Source organism: Mesocricetus auratus, unplaced genomic scaffold (genome assembly GCF_017639785.1).
Source record: "Mesocricetus auratus isolate SY011 unplaced genomic scaffold, BCM_Maur_2.0 Super-Scaffold_100011, whole genome shotgun sequence".
NCBI classification, from domain to species: domain Eukaryota; kingdom Metazoa; phylum Chordata; class Mammalia; order Rodentia; family Cricetidae; genus Mesocricetus; species Mesocricetus auratus.
Window position 1 is genome coordinate 53,360,260 of NW_024429195.1, and position 17,964 is coordinate 53,378,223.

Consider the following 17,964-nt stretch of genomic DNA (forward strand, 5'->3'; position numbering starts at 1 on the left):
TGGCAAACATCCCCAGCTGGAAGAACCTCTCCTGCTGGAGTAGAGCCGGTACCTTGGGGAAGTCTTTCCCTGAAACAAGGCTGTAAACTGCTATGCTTACTGTGACCTGTGGTATTCCTTGGCTCCCTAGTGCCAGAACACCTTTCCATCCAAGCTGTAACACTCAGTATTGTGTGGCTCCCGAGCTCCAGGATATCTTTCCATCTGAGCTGTGTAACACTCAGTATTCTGTGACTCCCAAGCGCCAGAATACCTGTCCCATCTGATCCGTCCAAAATGCTTACTAACATGGCCATGATTTGGGCTGGTGGTGTTTCTTCTTCCATATGCGGGATTAACACCATATCTAGTAGACCCCACAGATCTTCTGCTCCTATCCCTGCCGCCAACTCCAGCAGGCACAACCTGGGAACCACAGGCCACGCTGACCAGGAAAGCAAACAGGTTACTGCAGGTCTTCACCTCCACTCCACCAAATCCAGTCCCCAAATCTCATCCTCAGAGCTCCAGCAGACCTCCTGCTGTGGCCTCCACACTCTGCCCCAACACGCAATCATCCAGGAAGCTTCTTGTAGAACATCTCTTAGCTCTCCTAGTAAATGTGCTGTTAATGCAATCACAGTTTTATTTTACTATATATATATACATATATATGTATATGCATATATGTATATATATTTCCCTCTAATGACTTATTATAGCATTTTATAGTAGCATCGAGCCTGGTCCGTGCATGTGATATTTTCTTTTGTCGATGAGATACACGTTTCAGGTCGTATTTCATTGTATTTCCTGAGCTCTTCTTTCTAGATGTTTTCTTTGACCTGTCTTTCATATTAATGGCTCTTGGAAAGTTTGTGGTGATTTATGGTTGATTTGACGTCTCCCTACAACTCCTGGACCAGCTCTCTACAGGTATGGCGGCAGTCCGGCGCGTGCGCAGTGTACGCCTGAGGCCGTTGCGCATGCGCACGCACACGCGTTGCCCCCCCTCACTTCCGCTCCGTTCTCCCACCTCGGGGCTGAATGGCTGTCCCCGACGCCGCGGGTGTGGAGGAGGTGGCTGTTCAGCGCCGCGAGCCCAGGTGACTCGCCCTCCTCCTGCCTGAGCCCCTCGGCCTGGGCGGCCCCTCCGGCCTGAGCTCTTTCCCTGGCGGCCGCGGCTCCTTCCCTGGGACAATATGTTCAAGAGAATGGCGGAATTTGGGCCTGACTCCGGCGGGAGAGTGAAGGTCAGTGCGCAGGCGCGGCGCGCCGGCGGCGGTGACGGCCGAGTCCACTCGGGCCCTCGGCTCTCCGGCTGGCTCCGCCCCGCTCGGCGCTCATTGGGCCCGAGTCCCCTGTCACCTTCTCCCGTCCCGCGGACTAGCAAAGGTTTCCGGGTGGGCTGGAACAGTCTGTGGCGATTACAGAGGTGGTACCTGCTGTGCGTGGGTACGTCGTCCGCGAGACTTGTCATTCCCGAAGTCATCAAAGGAGCACCGAGCTGCTTTCGTGTTTAGTGAACGTGGGTCCCCAACATAATGTTGGAGGCTGTGACACTAATTCCCACACGTTTATTTTAGCATCTTTTTGTGTTATTGATAGGAGGTGGAAGTCAGGACAGCTCGCAGGAGCTGGTTCTCTGTGTCACCCTGTGGGTGAGTCCTTGGTGTCAGTCTCTGATCTTCCAGCTTGCGCTGCAGGCGTCTGCCCGGTGTGCCATCTCCCCAGCTCCTTCCTACAGGCAGGCCCGACTGGTTCCTGATGCCCTTCTCCCTTTAACTTCTACTTTTAAATCTATCACAGGAATTAGGGTTTTTTGTTGTTTTGTTTTTGTTTTGTTTTAAGATTTACTTATGTATACAGTATTCTGTCTGCTTGTATACCTGCAGACCAGAAGAGGGCACCAGATCTCAATATAGATGGTTGTGAGCCACCATGTGGTTGCTGGGAATTGAACTCAGGACCTCTGGAAGGCCACCTAGTGTTCTTAACCACTGGGCCATCTCTCCAGCCACTAAGTTTTTTGTTTTTGTTTTGGTTTTGGTTTTGGTTTTTTTCGAGACAGGATTTCTCTGTGGCTTTGGAGGCTGTCCTGGAACTAGCTCTTGTAGACTAGGCTGGCCTCGAACTCACAGAGATCTGCCTGCCTCTGCCTCCCGAGTGCTGGGATTAAAGGCGTGCGCCACCAACGCCCGGCAAGGTTTTTTTTTAATCTTATCAGTGTCATACTATTTTTATGTTACCATAATCAGTGTCTATACACCCAAAGCTGTTTTTATATTAAATGTAAAGTGAGAATTCCTCAGCAGTCTTAAAGTCACTGAAATGTAATAGGAAGAAGAAATGCTAAGTTATGTCCATGTTAGTATAAGAGGCGTCATAGAAGTATGCATTTGCCTAGCCTTTAGTGAAGAATTTGAGCCACTTTTGAAATGATTACAGAGCAGAGGGTTAATGTGAAAACTTCTGTCTACTTTGGGCATGTTAGGTTCTAGTCGTTTGTAAATGTTAGCTCAGGATAACTTGAGAAAGTTAGGTCTTAAACATTGGGGGCTTGTTTTTCTTTGCCGATTACTGTGTGCTCTCAGAGTTATCTTTTTCCAATACAGATAAACCTCGTCCTAGAAGAGAGTCTGCTCACGAGTCCTTTCTGTTACTGACAGATTGATATTCCTTACACCACCATACTAGCTGTGGGATCTGTGTATTGTTTGCTTACCAGGTCTGCACCCTTGAACTCAGTTCCATCAGCCCTGATCCTGAGGTCATCTATACCTCTGGTGGTCACATGACAGTGTCATCAGTGGTCCTTGCCATAGTAGTCAGGCTCACATAAAAGCTGCTTGCCTTCTCTTGAATTCACTTTAAAGCGTTTTCATTGCGTCTATTGTTTGTTTGTTCCTGTGGGTATATGCATGCTACAGCATTGGTGTAGAGGTCAGAGGATACATAGCTCAGCAGTCCTGGGGACCAAACTCTGGTCATCAGGCACAGTAACAGGTGCCTTTGCCTGCTGAGTCATCTTACTGGCCCAGAATTAACTGTGGATGTACAGGGTTTGATTTATTTACTTAGCTCTCAGGCTACAGTTTAACATTTTCCACTGGCTTGCTGTTTCCTTTTTTTTTTTTTTTTTTTTTTTTTTTTGGTTTTTCAAGACAGGGTTTCTCTGTGGCTTTGGAGGCTGTCCTGGAACTCACTTTGTAGACCAGGCTGGCCTCGAACTCACAGAGATCCACCTGCCTCTGCCTCCCAAGTGCTGGGATTAAAGGCGTGTGCCGCCAACGCCCAGCCTGTTTCCTTTTTCTTAATTAATTCCTTAGTGTTTCTTACACTGATATGCTCTTTGACCTTTGCATATTTCTATATTGGACAGTACATCTCAGATCTGTGTACAAAAATTGGTGTTCTTAATGTGTTTTCCGTCATAACCTGTGAATACAGCCTTTACACCAGTGGGAAGCAATGAAAACGTCTAGAATTTAGCACAGCTGTAGCAGATGTACTACAGGCCACCAGCTAGCATGCTTCAAGCCTTCAGATGCCCATTTACTATTTTTGCCATACTTGCATCCACCAATATTTATTGTAACATTTATACTTTTTTCTTAAAGATTTATTTATTATGTATACAGTGGTCTGCCTGCATGAATGCCTACAGGCCAGAAGAGGGCACCACATCTCATCACAGATGGTTGTGGTTGCTGGGAATTGAACTCAGGACCTCTGGAAGAGCAGTCAGTGCTCTTAACCTCTGAGCCATCTCTCCAGCCATAACATTTATACTTAATTCTATCTTTTTGTTCTCTTCCTGACCATTTTGAGTTGAGAGTTCAGCTTTCTAGCTGTAGCTGTGTCTTGTGTAATGTGTATTAAGCCCATTGGTTTAGTTAGCTTTTCATTGTTGTCACAAAATTCCCGAAAGAAACCATTCTAAAGGGGGACAATTTATTTAGGCTCTAGGCTTGAGTTGTGTAGCCTCTCACCACAGAAGCCAGTGAACAGAAACCAGGAATTGGATTCTAAGTTTACTTTTATTCAGAGAGCCAGCAGTTGGACAAGGCAGCAGATAGCACCCCACACACTGCCTTCTAGTTCCTCTCGAGTCAATTTGTAGGTAGGGGGAGCTGGAGAGAGGAGGTCCATCATTGAGAGCTTAGTTTTGCCCCTCTGGTCAGGTGGTCAGCCATGTTTCTTCTTACTACCCCTTGCTCTCTTCCCTGTCCTCTCTTGAAATGCCGCGTCTAGTTAAGTGTGTGCTGGCATCAACCTTGTCCTCTTCCAGGGGCATCTATGCCAAGGGGACTTAAGTCAGAAGAAACCAAGCGTCAACAGCTCCCATACAAAGCATTTAGTGACTCTGTGCAGAATCCTTTCTACTGTACAGAATGCAAATGTGTCGATAACACAGAATGTAAAATGCCCCTATTTGTCCCGACTGTCCTCCATCACTTTCTACCTGTGGTCATTTAGAAGCATGGCAGCTGAACATCATGGCAGGGAGCCCATGGCAGAGCAAAACTGCTGATCTCTGTAGCTGGGGAAGCGAGGAGGAGCCAAGAACAGGATAGACCCTCTAGAGACCCAAGTAGCCTGCTTGCTCCCACAGGGCACCGCCTCCTAATAGGCCATTCAGCTGTGAGCGCAGCAGTGTACAAATTCATTGATGAATTTAGTGCCCTCCTGATGCGAGCATGTCTCAGGGCCACCAGCTGGAGACCAAGCTTTCAACAATAAGCCTTTTGAGGGGTACTTCATATCCAAATTGTAATGTACATAATGATGACAATGGAAAATGTTTGCCCTAAAATTCTCTCATAAATTGTCCTTGATTTTTATGCTGTGCTTTGGAAGTTCTGCCATAAATTAATTAATTGCCTTTAGCTGCAAGCCAGTCAAATTGGCAATTGTCTTCCGTGTCCTAGCTTTTAGGTTTGTGAAGACATTTTGTTTTTCTTTAATCAAATACTCATGTGCCTTACATGTGATTAGATGAGAACATTCAAGCCATCTTTCAAGCCATGGAACAGCTCAGCAGGTAAAGGCACTTGCTGCCAAGCCTGATGACCTGAGTTCAGGCCTCAGGCCCCACATAGAGGAAGGAGGAGAATCTCCTCCTGCAGACCGTTCGTCCTCCACATGTACTGTGCACTGCAGGCTGTGCACACAGATGCACAAAATAACAAGGATTTCAAGTAGCGAGCACTGTCAGCTACCGTGTGGGTGCTGGGATCCACTGCTGAACTGTCTCCCCGCCGCTCAGATAGGAAAGTTATAATTGTTACTTACTCATTGTGTTTACATGAAATAAGTGTGAAAACGGGTTGAAGGGATCCGTGTTCTAACTAAACCCTAAAGTAGTTAGAAGCTGTTCACTGTGACAAGCTGTCAGTGCTCACTGTTTATTCACTGATGGTGACATACTTACTGATTTTTAAACTTGCTTTTCTTTTAGGGGGTTACCATCGTTAAGCCAATAGTTTATGGTAATGTTGCCCGATATTTTGGGAAGAAAAGGGAAGAAGATGGACATACCCACCAGTGGACAGTATATGTAAAACCATACAGAAATGAGGTAGGCATTTTTTTTTCTGTAGTTATCTTTTGAAGTACAGTTTGTTTACTTGACAGTAAATTATGAAATTCAGTGTAGTAACTTTGCAAGAATGAAGTGGGCCCATTATAGAATTCCCACCCCACCCCCATCTGAAACAAAATAAACAACATTTGTATCTTCATGTAATTAATGGAACAGTTTTTCAGAATGTCTTCTGATTAAGATAACGGGCTGGAGAGATGACTCAGCAGGTAAGAGCAAGCAATGCTCATGCAAAGGACTTGAGTTTGGTTCCCAGCGCCCGCATAGGGCAGCTCACAAGTGCCATAATTGCAGCTCCAGAGGTCCAGAGCTTCTGACTCCCTGGGCACCCATATGCCCCATGGGCACCTACATGCACACACACATAAACACATTCGCACAAACATGTACTCATATGAGAAGACACACACATCTGTTCTCATGTGAACACTGGCTTTGTTTTGTTTGCTGTGTTGGGAGAAGAAACCAGGTGTGTTTCCTGAACTACATCCCTGCCCTTTAAACATTTCGTTCTGAAACAGAGTCTAGCCAGGTTGCCCAGGCTACCTCAAACTTACGTCCTTCCTCAGCTTTTCAGCCAGCTGGGGTTACAGCTAACTGTAACAGCTAACTCTTGTTTTGTTATGTCCTGTAAACTTCGAAGGAAAGTATATTTTTAGCATGTACACATACTAAGTGTATTTCCATTGGAGAACTAATTTCTCTTTATTTTAGGATATGTCAGCATATGTGAAGAAAATCCAGTTTAAATTGCATGAAAGCTATGGCAACCCTTTAAGAGGTGTGTTACAGTTTTTGGCTCATAATATACATAATTACAAAAGGAACATGAACTGAATCAGTAATTTACAATTGTTTCTTTCTCTTCCCTCTCTAGTCGTTACTAAGCCGCCCTATGAAATTACTGAAACAGGATGGGGTGAATTTGAAATAATCATCAAAATATTTTTCATTGACCCTAATGAAAGACCGGTGAGTAACATTAACCTTTGCAAGCAGAAAAGAGAGCATTTGGTGAGTGAGCCCATGTAATACTTACTGAAAATCTGGTGTTTGTTCACATGGTCCCCTGTACGCCTTGTTACTTAGGATCTTTCAGTTTAGAAAGAAACTAAATTTTTGAAGGGGGATGGGGTGGTACTAAGGTCCTGGCAGAGCTGAATGTCAAGAACTCTCACAGCCCTAGTGGCTCAAGCTGGTTAACCTCAACACCATCAAGTCCTTGCCAGCCTGGCCACAGAATAAGACCCTGTAACAGAACAAAAAGATAGAAGAAGAATTAAAAGTGAGCATGGGGAGACCGCAGCAGTCCCAGCGCTCCGCGACTTCTCAAGAAAACAAAAACAGAAAGTTCACGAAGTGACAGGGAGGTACACCTTAGTCCTAGTACTCGAGAGGCAGAGGCAGGCGGATCTCTGTGAGTTTGAGGCCAGCCTGATCTACAGAGTGAGTTGCAGGACAGCTTGGACTGTTACACAGAGAAATCCTGTCTTGAAAAAGCAAACAAACCAATCAAACCAGAAAACCCTATCTGCCAGAAACCAAGTGAAGTGCTTCAGGACTCGTGTGCTGTGTGCATACTCGGTCTCCATCCTTGTGCTCCCGGGCCGTAGACTCGGCAGCAGCTGTTGTCTGTCCCAGGATTTATTGAACACATCTTCAGTGTGGCCACATAATTCATCTTCTCACTTAAGATCATCTGCTGTTGCTGCTGTAATGCTCTGGGGATTTGCCTTCTTCCTTTCCGCACCCCTACCCCAAGCTAGGAGTAAAGCAGAGCCCTGTATTACTGAGCTGTAGTCTGAACCTGGAAATGCCCTTTGAAGGTAGGGGATCTCCACTGGCTAAGTCCTATCCAAGGAAGGTGGGTGGACATCTCTAAGTTATTTCATTTGTTTAAATTTAGTGGGAAATGTTTGTTCATTTTTCTCTACAGAGTATACTTCCTATTTTGGGATGGTTTGGAAGAACCCTGTTTCCTTACAGTGATTTTGTGGGTAGGTCTGTGGACCTCAGGATTGGTTTGGCCGGTTCACCATGAGCTGTGCAGCTTTGCCAGCTCTCGTGTTTGGTGGAGTGATGGCATATGTTCTACAGCTCAGTACTCCTTCTGAGGCCTCAGTACACCTGTGTTTAAGGGCAAGGTGCCCTTGCAGAGTGAGCTACCTGCCGACTGTAGAGGATCTGGCTCCCATTGGAGATTTTAGTATTAATCATTCTTTTAGAAAAGTATCCCTCTCCCCCCAACAGTCTCATTTTGCAGCCCAGGCTGCTGACACAGAACTCAGGAACACTCCTGCTCAGCCTCCCGCATGCTGGGATGACCACCACACAAGCTGCAAATCCTTTCCCCAAATAAATCTGGAAACTTTAATATTCACAGAAAACGATGAAAAATCCCATAGCTTCATGTGTGTTATTTGGGTATATTTACTCTCTAGAGATGCTCACCTCACCTCTGTGAAATGTGGATACACGGTATACCTGGTACTAAAACAAAGGACAGGAACTTTGGGTGAATTGCCACCTAAATTACAACTAAAGCAAGACTGTTAATTTGATATATTTACTAATTTCATTCCATAATTCAGCTAAAGAAATGACAGTGTCATCCAAGCCTGGTGTCACATACCTATAATCTTAGCATTTGAGAAGTGAAGGCAGGAGGATCAGGAGTTCCAGGCCACCCTTCTGCTACATAGTGAGCTTGAGGCCAGCTGGGGGGTCTCTGCAATCCAAGCATGGAGAGAGATGGGACTGACCGACTGTACGAATGTTTTCCATGCTGATGGAATCACTGGATGGATGGTACCCATTCTGCTTACAGGTGACTCTGTATCACTTACTGAAGCTGTTCCAGTCTGACACCAATGCAATGCTGGGGAAAAAGACAGTGGTTTCCGAGTTCTATGATGAAATGGTAAGACATTATAATGACAGGCTTTTAAAAAACTTTCAGTTATGGTGTGGGGTCAGAACACAGCTTTGGGAAGTTGGTTCTCTCATCGTGTAGATCTCAGGGGTTGAACTCGGGTCACAAGGCTGGGCTGCAAACACCTCTACCTGCTGAGCATTCTCTCGAGCTCTTACAGTGAGTTTTAAAAGCACTTAAGCTGGAGACCTTTGGAGTTACTGTGCTTTTTTTCTCATTTTATCCCTTAAGATATTTCAAGACCCAACAGCAATGATGCAACAACTGTTAACAACATCTCGTCAGCTAACCTTAGGAGCCTATAAACACGAAACAGAATGTAAGTCCTTCCATGTGTTCTGTAATAGTGAAAGAATTGTTTGGTTAGTGGCTTTTTTTGAGGTAAATTTGTTGGGAGTTAATAAACAAGCTATGTATTACCATAGATGACAGCAATGAGCTAAATAAAGGAGAGCAGTCACTAATATTTCCTGAGCACTTTTAGGTGATGGATGCTTTAGTTCCAGTTACTTCTCTTAGTCCTCAAACCTGTGGGAAGTGCCTAGTTTTAACTGTCATACGGTAAGAGAAATGAAGGTAGATTTAGAAATAACTGAGTTAGCTAATAGGGAGTGAGGACGTATTTGAGCTCGAGTCTTTGTGACTTCAAAGTTAGATTTTTCTCACTGTACAGCTTGTTGCTTGCCCATTAGCGACTCATGTTTGTGAGAACATCCGAACTTTGTGAGCAGCAATTACCTAAGGCTTCCACAAGATGGCAATATTGGCTGCAAGCAGGAGTTTTTCTTTGTCAAGACCATAGCATATTTAAGTAGATGGTATCTCATTTTGTGTGTAAGACATTTATCTGGTAATTTTTTTTGGGGGGGGGGGTTTCCGAGACAGGGTTTCTCTGTGGCTTTGGAGGCTGTCCTGGAACTCGCTTGGTAGTCCAGGCTGGTCTCGAACTCACAGAGATCCGCCTGCCTCTGCCTCCCGAGTGCTGGGATTAAAGGCGTGCGCCACCACTGCCCGGCTATCTGGTAATTTTTAATGTACTCAGCTGAAATTTTTGCTTTTGCATTGCTGGAGGTTGAATCCAGCACCTAAGCAGACTCCACCACAAGCTATATCACCAGCCTCTAGACATTTTTAAATAACAACACTCTTTTGTCAGCATAAATATTTGTAATAATAGTTAATAAAGTGTAGGTACTTTCTACACATTGGTTCATTTAAGATATTCTGAATAGGGCTAGGGAGGTGGCTTGGTTGCTGAAGTACTTATGTGCACAGGATCGGAGGTTGGATGGCCAGCACCTCTGTAACAAACTGGATGTGGCCTTTAATCCCAGCACTCAGGAGGCAGAGGCAGGCGATCTCTGTGAGTTTGAGACCAGCGTGGTCTACAGAGTGAGTTCCAGGACGGCCTCCAAAGTCACAGAGAAACCCTGTCTCGAAAAAAACAAACAAACAAAAAGCTGGATGTGGTGGCATATGCCTACAGTCCGAGAGCTGGTGACACACAGGTGGGAAGGTCACTGGGGCTCACTGGCCAACTGTTCTTGCCCGTCAGTGAGCTCCAGGTTTAGTGCGAGACCCTGTCTGCAAACAGTAAGGTGGAGAACGATGGGAGAAGTCCTGAAATTGTCCTCTGGCTGCACACACATGCACGCACCTCACACACAGGCACACACACACATACATGTATGCACCACATACACACACACACACATACACATACTTCACACACACGCACACATACATGCATGCACCTCAGACACACATGCAAACACACCCTGCACGTATGTACACACACACACACACACACAATCTTATCAACAAATACTTATCCATTATAATTATGTCATAAATGAGTGAGTGTAGAAATGTGTCATAACTAGCAGAGCTAGATTTCAAATTTAGACAGTTTTGCTCTTTTTTTAGTAAAACAACTAGAGGCTTATTTTAGTGGTGTGATTTTGCTATGTAAATTGCACCTGTGCATTAGTTAAAACTGTTTTTGGACTGGGTGGTGATGGTGTCCATGTCTTTAATCCCAGCACTTGGGAGGCAGAGGCAGGCAGATCTCTGTGAGTTCAAGGCCAGCCTGGTTTACAGAGTGAGTTCCAGGATAGCCTCCAAAGCTACTGTCTTGCAAAAGAAGAAAAAGAAAAAATATTTTTGGTTGGTTCACTAACATTTCTTAGGTTTGAATGTCCCTTATTCCAAAGAAAAACAAAGAAATGATGTCTCAAAATGTGAACTGTGAGTAGCTGCAGTTCCATGTTTCTAGAAAACAGCTTGGACCCTCTGTTGGAGTTTAGACTTCCTACCCTCTCTACTTTCGTGTTCTGTGTGTCCACCTTTCCTCCTGGAGACAGTGACCTTAGGAAACACAGTTTGCTCTTCTGTGTGCACCTTAGTATAAGAAGGAAGAGTTCTCAGCTCGAGTATTTGTCTTCAGTTGCAGAACTTGAAGTGAAAACCAGAGAAAAATTAGAAGCTGCCAAGAAAAAAACAAGCTTTGAAATTGCTGAGCTCAAGGAAAGATTAAAAGCAAGTCGTGAAACTATAAATTGTTTAAAAAATGAAATCAGAAAGCTTGAAGAAGATGATCAGACAAAAGACATATAAGCACTGGCAATAAGCCAAACTGAAAGTAGGAGGCCCTACAGAGATCGGACTTGGTGCAGATGCTGTGTGTGATGTTTCTTGGAGGAGCTGTGTGTGAGTTTGCCAGCCACGATTTCTCATCTGTGAGGTCCAAGTAGTCACACAGCTCGAGCCGTGGGAAATCCATCTGTGTTAAGAGTCGATGCCATGTGGCATTCATGATGTCAAGCACAACTTTCAAAGTGTTTGTTTTTTAAATTGGACTATGTGTAGTTTATTTTCCTTTAGTCAGGCATCAAAATTTTGTTATACTTGTACAGATTTATAGTGTGTAAATTAGTACTAGGTAGATTGGTATATGTATCTAAATTTTCAAGTTCTTACCTGTCCCATGCTCCCTCTTTTGTTTATGATGTCTCGTAAGTATTCAGTAAATGAAGTCTACTGCTCTTATGTCTGTCTCCTGTGACTTCTCCAGTCACTTTCCCACCGTGTAATTTTAACCAAATATATAAATGTTTTTGTTTTGTTTGAAATTTCATACAATGTGTTTTATATCCTCTTTTTTAATTTAATCCATTAACTCAAGTTTGCTCTCCATATACTTCTGGGAGTGGAATGTCGACATATCCTTAAAGAAGATTGACTCCCTCTCTCCCTGAAGCCATCATCTGTCTATAGATCCTCAGTTAGGGGTGGGGACTACTGAGGACATTCCCTCCTAACACGTAGGCCATCACAGAAATGACCGAGAAGTGGCGAGTATGACAGACTGAAGAGCCGGGCCCTTTCCGGAGTAAGAGGTAAGGTCCGGCCGCGGCAGCCATCTTCCAGTAACTCGCCAAAATGACAAACACAAAGGGCAAGAGGAGGGGCACTCGCTACATGTTCTCTCGGCCTTTTAGGAAGCATGGAGTTGTTCCTTTGGCTACGTACATGCGAATCTACAAGAAGGGTGATATTGTAGACATCAAGGGAATGGGCACTGTTCAAAAAGGAATGCCCCATAAATGTTACCATGGCAAAACAGGAAGAGTCTACAATGTCACCCAGCATGCTGTGGGCATCATTGTGAACAAGCAAGTTAAGGGCAAGATTCTTGCCAAAAGAATTAACGTGGGGATTGAGCACATCAAGCACTCTATGAGCAGAGACAGCTTCCTGAAGCGGGTCAAGGAAAACGACCAGAAGAAGAAGGAAGCCAAGGAGAAGGGCACCTGGGTTCAGCTGAAGCGCCAGCCTGCACCACCCAGAGAGGCACACTTTGTGAGGACTAACGGGAAGGAGCCTGAACTGCTGGAGCCCATTCCATATGAATTCATGGCCTAATGTACAAAAAGAAATAAAAGACCTGGACTTTAAAGGGTTTTTCTTAAGTTAAAAATAAAAAAAATAAAAAAAAAAAAGAGGTAAGGTCCATGTCTCTCAGTGTGCCGTGGTGAACTCGAGTGAACCGCCATGATCCTGACCAAAAAACGGATGGTTGAAGTCTGGGCATTGTTATGCTTTGAGACAGTGTCTTACTGCGTAGCCCTGGATGGCTTTGAACTCACTGAGATGTGCCTGCCTCTGTCACCCAAATTCTGTCATGAAAGGCTTGTACCACGGTGCCCAGCTTATCTGGGTATTTTTAATATTGGGGTGGGGAGAGGCGACAGCACATTCATACCACAGCTCCATGGCCACAGGGGAGTTTTCTGAGTCAGGCGTCTCCCACCTCGTTGAGGCGGGGTCCCTCCTGTTTCTGCTGCTGCACTGCATCCTCAGAGTCAGCAGGCCTCTGAGCCTCCGCGTGATTCTTTGCGGCCTCCTACCACTGTAGGAGCGCTGAGATGACGGTGTGCACTCAGCATCTAGCTGTGTATAGGACTTGGAGGGCTCGGCCCAGGTCACCAGGATTGCACAGCCAGTGACTACCTACTGAGCCGTGTCCTGGGGATGAGTCTGGACTTTTGGATCTGATTTTTTGTTTTGTTTTGTTTTGTTATTCTTATTTGAGACAGGGATTCTCTGTGTGGCCTTGGCTTTCCTGGAACTCACTCTGTAGACCTGACTGACCTCAAACTCAAAGAGATCCACCTGCTTCTGCCTCTCAAGTGCTGGGATTAAAGGCATGTGCCACCACTGCCCAACTAATTAATCTTTTTTTGTTGTTTAAGTCCTTAAGGATATAAGAGATATTCAGTGGCTTCCTAGATGGTAGTAATCTTAGACAATACACTGCAATTCCCAAGTCAGAGGAGCTCTCCTCCACCCACTGAATTTTTTGTCCTTTCTTGCTCTCCCTAGCTGCTAGCTTCCTAAGGCTATCTGTTCTGTCTATGCCCCTTAATCCCTTAGTAAGCCTTGATTTGAAAATTCCCAGCCAACTGGATCTGCACCTGCTTTGTTCACCCAATGAGCATAGATGTAACTGAAAGGGATCTTAGGGAATATTTCATTCAGTTCATATCTGATATTGAAATTAAGTCTTGAAAAACTGAAACTAGGGCTGGAGAGATGACTCAGAGGTTAACAGCACACTGGCTGCTCTTCCAAAGGTCCTGAGTTAATTTCCAGCAACCACATCATGGTTCACAACCATCTGTAATGAGATCTGGCGCCCTCTTCTGGCCTGCAGAGATACATGCAGACAGAACACTACAAAATAAATACACAAATTTAAAAAAAAAAACCTAAAACTACTGACGTCATATAACCAGTCCAGGTCATGGTAGGATTTGAATGCAGCATTTCCTGTTGCTGAGCAGGCATGAACACTCACTTATGATACACACACAAAGCTCAGAGAACAATGAACTGGAAATCATGATGTTTACTTCCTAAGAAACCAGCTTCCCTGGCCAGGCAGAGGTGGTACATACCTTTAATCTCAGCACTTAGGAGGCAGAAACAAGTGGATCTCTGTGAGTTCAAGGTAATCCTGATTTAGAGTGAGTTCCAAGACAATGCAGGCTACACAGAGAAACCCTGTCTCAAAAAAAAAACTTGCAGTAACAGATGACTCAATTGAAAACTGAGCAAGATGGTTGAGAGTGTCCTGCAGGACAAAAAGGAAGTGATGGACCAGAAGCATCTCTAAAATTTCTCTGGTGGGGGCTAGAGTGGTAGCTCAGTAGTTAGGAGCACTTGCTACTCTTGCAAAGGGCTAGGCTTAGTACCCAGCACCCATATGGTGGTTCACAACTAATTATAACTAGAGTCTCATTAGAGTCTCAGGCGATCCGACACCCTCATGGCCTCCACAGGCACCAGATATACATACATATATACACACATGAATCTTTAAAGACTAAAGACTCCTTGCAGTGATGGCGTGGGTGCAGAGTCCAGCCAAGCTGTGGTAGCTTGAGTAACGGCAGGGCGAGCTTTTAGAGAGTTTCTTCCACTCTTGGGACAAAATCATGGTTGAAAGGAGTACAGCCACTGTAAGCAAAGGTGGCATTATGGTTCCAGAAAAATCTCAAGGAAAAGTATTGCAAACAACAGTGGTAACCATGGGACCAGGCCCTAAGGAAAGGCTGGAGAGAGCCAACCGGTTAGTGAGAAAGCTGGAAACAAAGTTCTCCCAGACCACAGAGCACCAAAGCAGTTCTAGACAACACGCTTACTTTTGACTTAGAGACGGTGACATTCTTGGAAAGTATGTGAGCCAAAATCACTGTTGACTTGGTGTTTTATGAAGCTGCCCGAACCACCAACATTCTAAACTGTTTCATCATGTCAATAATTTTCATGTCTCCCTTTATAATAAGCCAACGACACCTTAACTAATGACATCCACTGTTTCTGTTTTGCTACACTGTAATAAACATCCCCAAGAAAAATAATGTTAAACAAACAAAAAAACCTTTTCTGGTGTAGCAATGCATGCCCGGGGATCTTTGTGACTCTCTCTTTTAAGACCAGCGTGCCTAAAATTGGCATCGATGGTTTTCCAAATTCCAGCGCTGCTTCAAATGCACCCAGACCCCATTGCCAGAAGATGCCTAAATCCAAGTCTCTTATCTGGCCCAGTGCTTCCTCCTGCTTCGAACTATGGCATCCTGGGATTGTTCCTATATCTAAGACCTTAGGATATGACACAAATTCATTTGTTTCGTTGAGGCTTAGAGACTAGCAAAGCTACTTAAAAACAATGATTATTTTCATTTGTAGGAGTGTGTCCCTGCTTGTATGCATATGTAACACTTATATGTTAGGTGCCCTTGGAGGCCAGAAGAGGGTCAGGTCCCCTAGGACTGGAGTTACAGATGGTTGTGAGCTGCCATGTGGGTCCTCTGGAAGAGTAACCAGTGCTTCTAACCACGAAGCCATCTCCCCAGCCCGAAGTCTCAGGACTTTCCTGCCCCCTCTTTTTTTGTTTCTGTGTTTCTGTTGTGTTTTGTTTGTTATCAAAACAGGGTTTCTCTGTGTAGCCCTAGCCGTCCTGGAACTCACTGTGTAAACCAGGCTGGCCTCAAACTCAAAGATCTGTCTGCCTTTGCCTCCCTAGTGCTGGGGTCCTGGCTGTACCCCATCTTTTTGAGTTGAGGATGCAGGAACTTTTTCTGAAGAGACCCAGGGAATGTGTGTGTGTGTATATGTATGTATGTATGTATGTATGTATGTATGTATGTATGTTAGTCATTCACTCTTCACAGGCAGGTTTAGCCCTGAAGGCTTGTTTGTCAGTTTCTCTAGATCAGAAATGCAGTGAGACATGGTGACCACCAGAGGGCAATCTGTGCTTTCCCTTGGAATTAAGAGTTTGTCACTGGACCCTACCTAAAAAAGGGCTTGCTAGAGGCTATGGCATGGCTTAGTGGGTGAATCAGACTGACTCACTAAGTTCAGTCCCTAGGACCCACATTGTAGAAGGAGAGTACCAACTCCCGTGTGTTATGTGAGCACGCACGCACACAGACACACACTAAATAGATGTATTAAAACGTTTAATGGGCCTGGCATTGGTGGCGCACGCCTTTAATCCCAGCACTCGGGAGGCAGAGGCAGGCGGATCTCTGTGAGTTCGAGACCAGCCTGGACTACCAAGGGAGTTCCAGGACAGCCTCCAAAGCCACAGAGAAACCCTGTCTCGAAAAAAACCAAAAAAAAAAAAAAAAAAAAAAAAAGTTTAATGGAACTCTGAAGAACCATGAAGCACAAGAACACTGGCTCGTTTCTTTTTGTGATGTAATGTTACCCGAGACTTGCCCTTCTCCCTATCATGAGTGCTGAGAAATTTATATCATGAGGAATTTGCTCCCTAACCTGCTAAGATACTGCTGACAACATCAGCTCCTTCCTGCCCTCTGGTGCCCATGTCATCTTCAGAAGTCATCTGATCCTAAGCATCACTTGGAGGGTCAATTTGCTTGTTTGGTTTTTGTTTTGTTTGGTTTGGTTTGGTTTGGTTTGGTTTTTACAAGACAGGGTTTCTCTGTATTGTTTTGGAGGCTATCCGTCCAGCCCGGCCTCGAACTCACAGAGATCCGCCTGCCTCTGCCTCCTGAGTGCTGGGATTAAAGGCGTGCGCCACCACCTCCCGGCCGCTTGTTTGTTTTTGAGATGGGGTCTCCGTTTGTAGCTCAGGTTGGCCTTGAATTCAAAATGATAATCCTTACTGAAGTCAATTACACGTGTCAGTTGCCACATCTAGCTGGTTGACTGGCTTCCTTCCTTCCTTCTTTCCTTCCTTCCTTCTCTCCTTCCTTCCTTCTTCCCTTCTCTCCTTCTTTCCTTCCTTCTTCCCTTCCTTTCCTTCTCTCCTTCCTTCCTTCCTTCTTTCCTTCTTTCCTCCCTTCCTTCTTTCCTTCCTTCCTCCCTTCTTTTCTTCCTTCCTTCCTTCTTTCCTTCTTTCCTTCTTTCCTTCCTTCCTTCTTTCCTTCTTTCCTTCTTTCCTTCCTTCCTTCTTTCCTTCTTTCCTTCCTTCTTTCCTTCTCTCCTTCCTTCCTTCTTTCCTTCCTCCTTCCTTCCTTCTTTCCTTCTTTCCTTCCTTCATTTACTCTATTGATGTGTATTTATTTTATTAGTTATTTTGGGTTTTGTTTTGTTAGAGACAGGGTCTCATGTAATCCAGACTGGCCTAGAACTTGGTAAGTAGCAGAGAATAGCCTTGAACACTCCTGACCATCTTGTCTCGGCCTCCAAAGTGCTGAGATCACAGGCCTGTCTTATCACCTGCAGTGGATAGCTCTTTAGTTATCCATGTCTACCTGGAGGCAGCTTTTATCCACGGTTTTAAGCCATATTTTATGCCGATCATTCAAAGCCTGCATGCCTATTCTGAGCTCCGGACTACATTAAATTACTTCTAGATAATGTATCTGGATGTTCTGCAGTCGCTTCCATTAGAACATTCCTGAAGCATAAGTCATGGCCTGTTTTCGTCTTCCTCCCTCATGCACTCCTCACCCTGGCACACAGCACCATTGCCTTACTGTCTGTGGTAGACAGCATCTCTCCAGCAGGCTTCTCTGGTGAGAATCACAAGCCTCGCTCACAGAAATGGGTCCTGTGGCCATGCTCGTAGCTTGTGACCCTTCTCGGTAGTTTGGATTTAGGGCGCTTGTCCCGGCCATTCTCGTCTTTGGGGATTATGGTCAGTCATCACTGTTGCCCATGTTAGGGCTGGTGTGGCTGTGTGCATGCAGAAGAATGTTTGGTGGAGGGTTTCACAGTGTGGGCTCTGGAATGGGACTTCAAAGTCTGTACCATTCCTCTGTTACTGGCTTCGTGACCCCAGGCAAGTTATTTAGGTTCTCTGTACCTTGCTTTGTTCATACTTAAAGTGGGCATAATTATGGTGACCTCGTAAAAGATCAAATAAGATGATGTGTGTCAAGGACTGGGCATAGAACTTAGAATGCAA

At 45.0% G+C, this 17,964-nt stretch overlaps 2 protein-coding genes and 1 pseudogene across 2 annotated transcripts; all 3 read left to right on the forward strand.

Moving 5' to 3' along the window:
• Positions 1-1,009: 1,009 nt before the first annotated feature.
• On the forward strand, positions 1,010-11,652 carry Yeats4 (YEATS domain containing 4). The gene is made up of 7 exons (XM_005081492.4): positions 1,010-1,232; positions 5,441-5,560; positions 6,299-6,365; positions 6,462-6,556; positions 8,412-8,504; positions 8,748-8,835; positions 10,963-11,652. Exons 1-7 carry the CDS (start codon positions 1,182-1,184, stop codon positions 11,130-11,132), a joined length of 684 nt encoding a protein of 227 aa, XP_005081549.1. The 5' UTR covers positions 1,010-1,181; the 3' UTR covers positions 11,133-11,652.
• A 67-nt stretch (positions 11,653-11,719) lies between these two features.
• On the forward strand, positions 11,720-12,487 carry LOC121143278 (60S ribosomal protein L21-like). The gene has a single exon (XM_040754834.1). The coding sequence runs from the start codon at positions 11,958-11,960 to the stop codon at positions 12,438-12,440; it is 483 nt and encodes a 160-aa protein (XP_040610768.1). The 5' UTR covers positions 11,720-11,957; the 3' UTR covers positions 12,441-12,487.
• A 1,859-nt stretch (positions 12,488-14,346) lies between these two features.
• Positions 14,347-16,085, forward strand: LOC101831158 (annotated as a pseudogene).
• The last annotated feature ends 1,879 nt before the right edge of the window (positions 16,086-17,964 follow it).

What these genes read in the sequence shown, in the direction of transcription:
- Yeats4 (XM_005081492.4), top strand. Translation starts at nt 1,182, where the DNA reads ATGTTCAAGAGAATGGCGGAATTTGGGCCTGACTCCGGCGGGAGAGTG. An exon ending in CCGAGTTCTATGATGAAATG is followed by an intron (nt 8,505 to 8,747) that starts GTAAGACATTAT and finishes TTATCCCTTAAG; the next exon opens with ATATTTCAAGACCCAACAGC. An exon ending in CTATAAACACGAAACAGAAT is followed by an intron (nt 8,836 to 10,962) that starts GTAAGTCCTTCC and finishes ATTTGTCTTCAG; the next exon opens with TTGCAGAACTTGAAGTGAAA.
- LOC121143278 (XM_040754834.1), top strand. Translation starts at nt 11,958, where the DNA reads ATGACAAACACAAAGGGCAAGAGGAGGGGCACTCGCTACATGTTCTCT.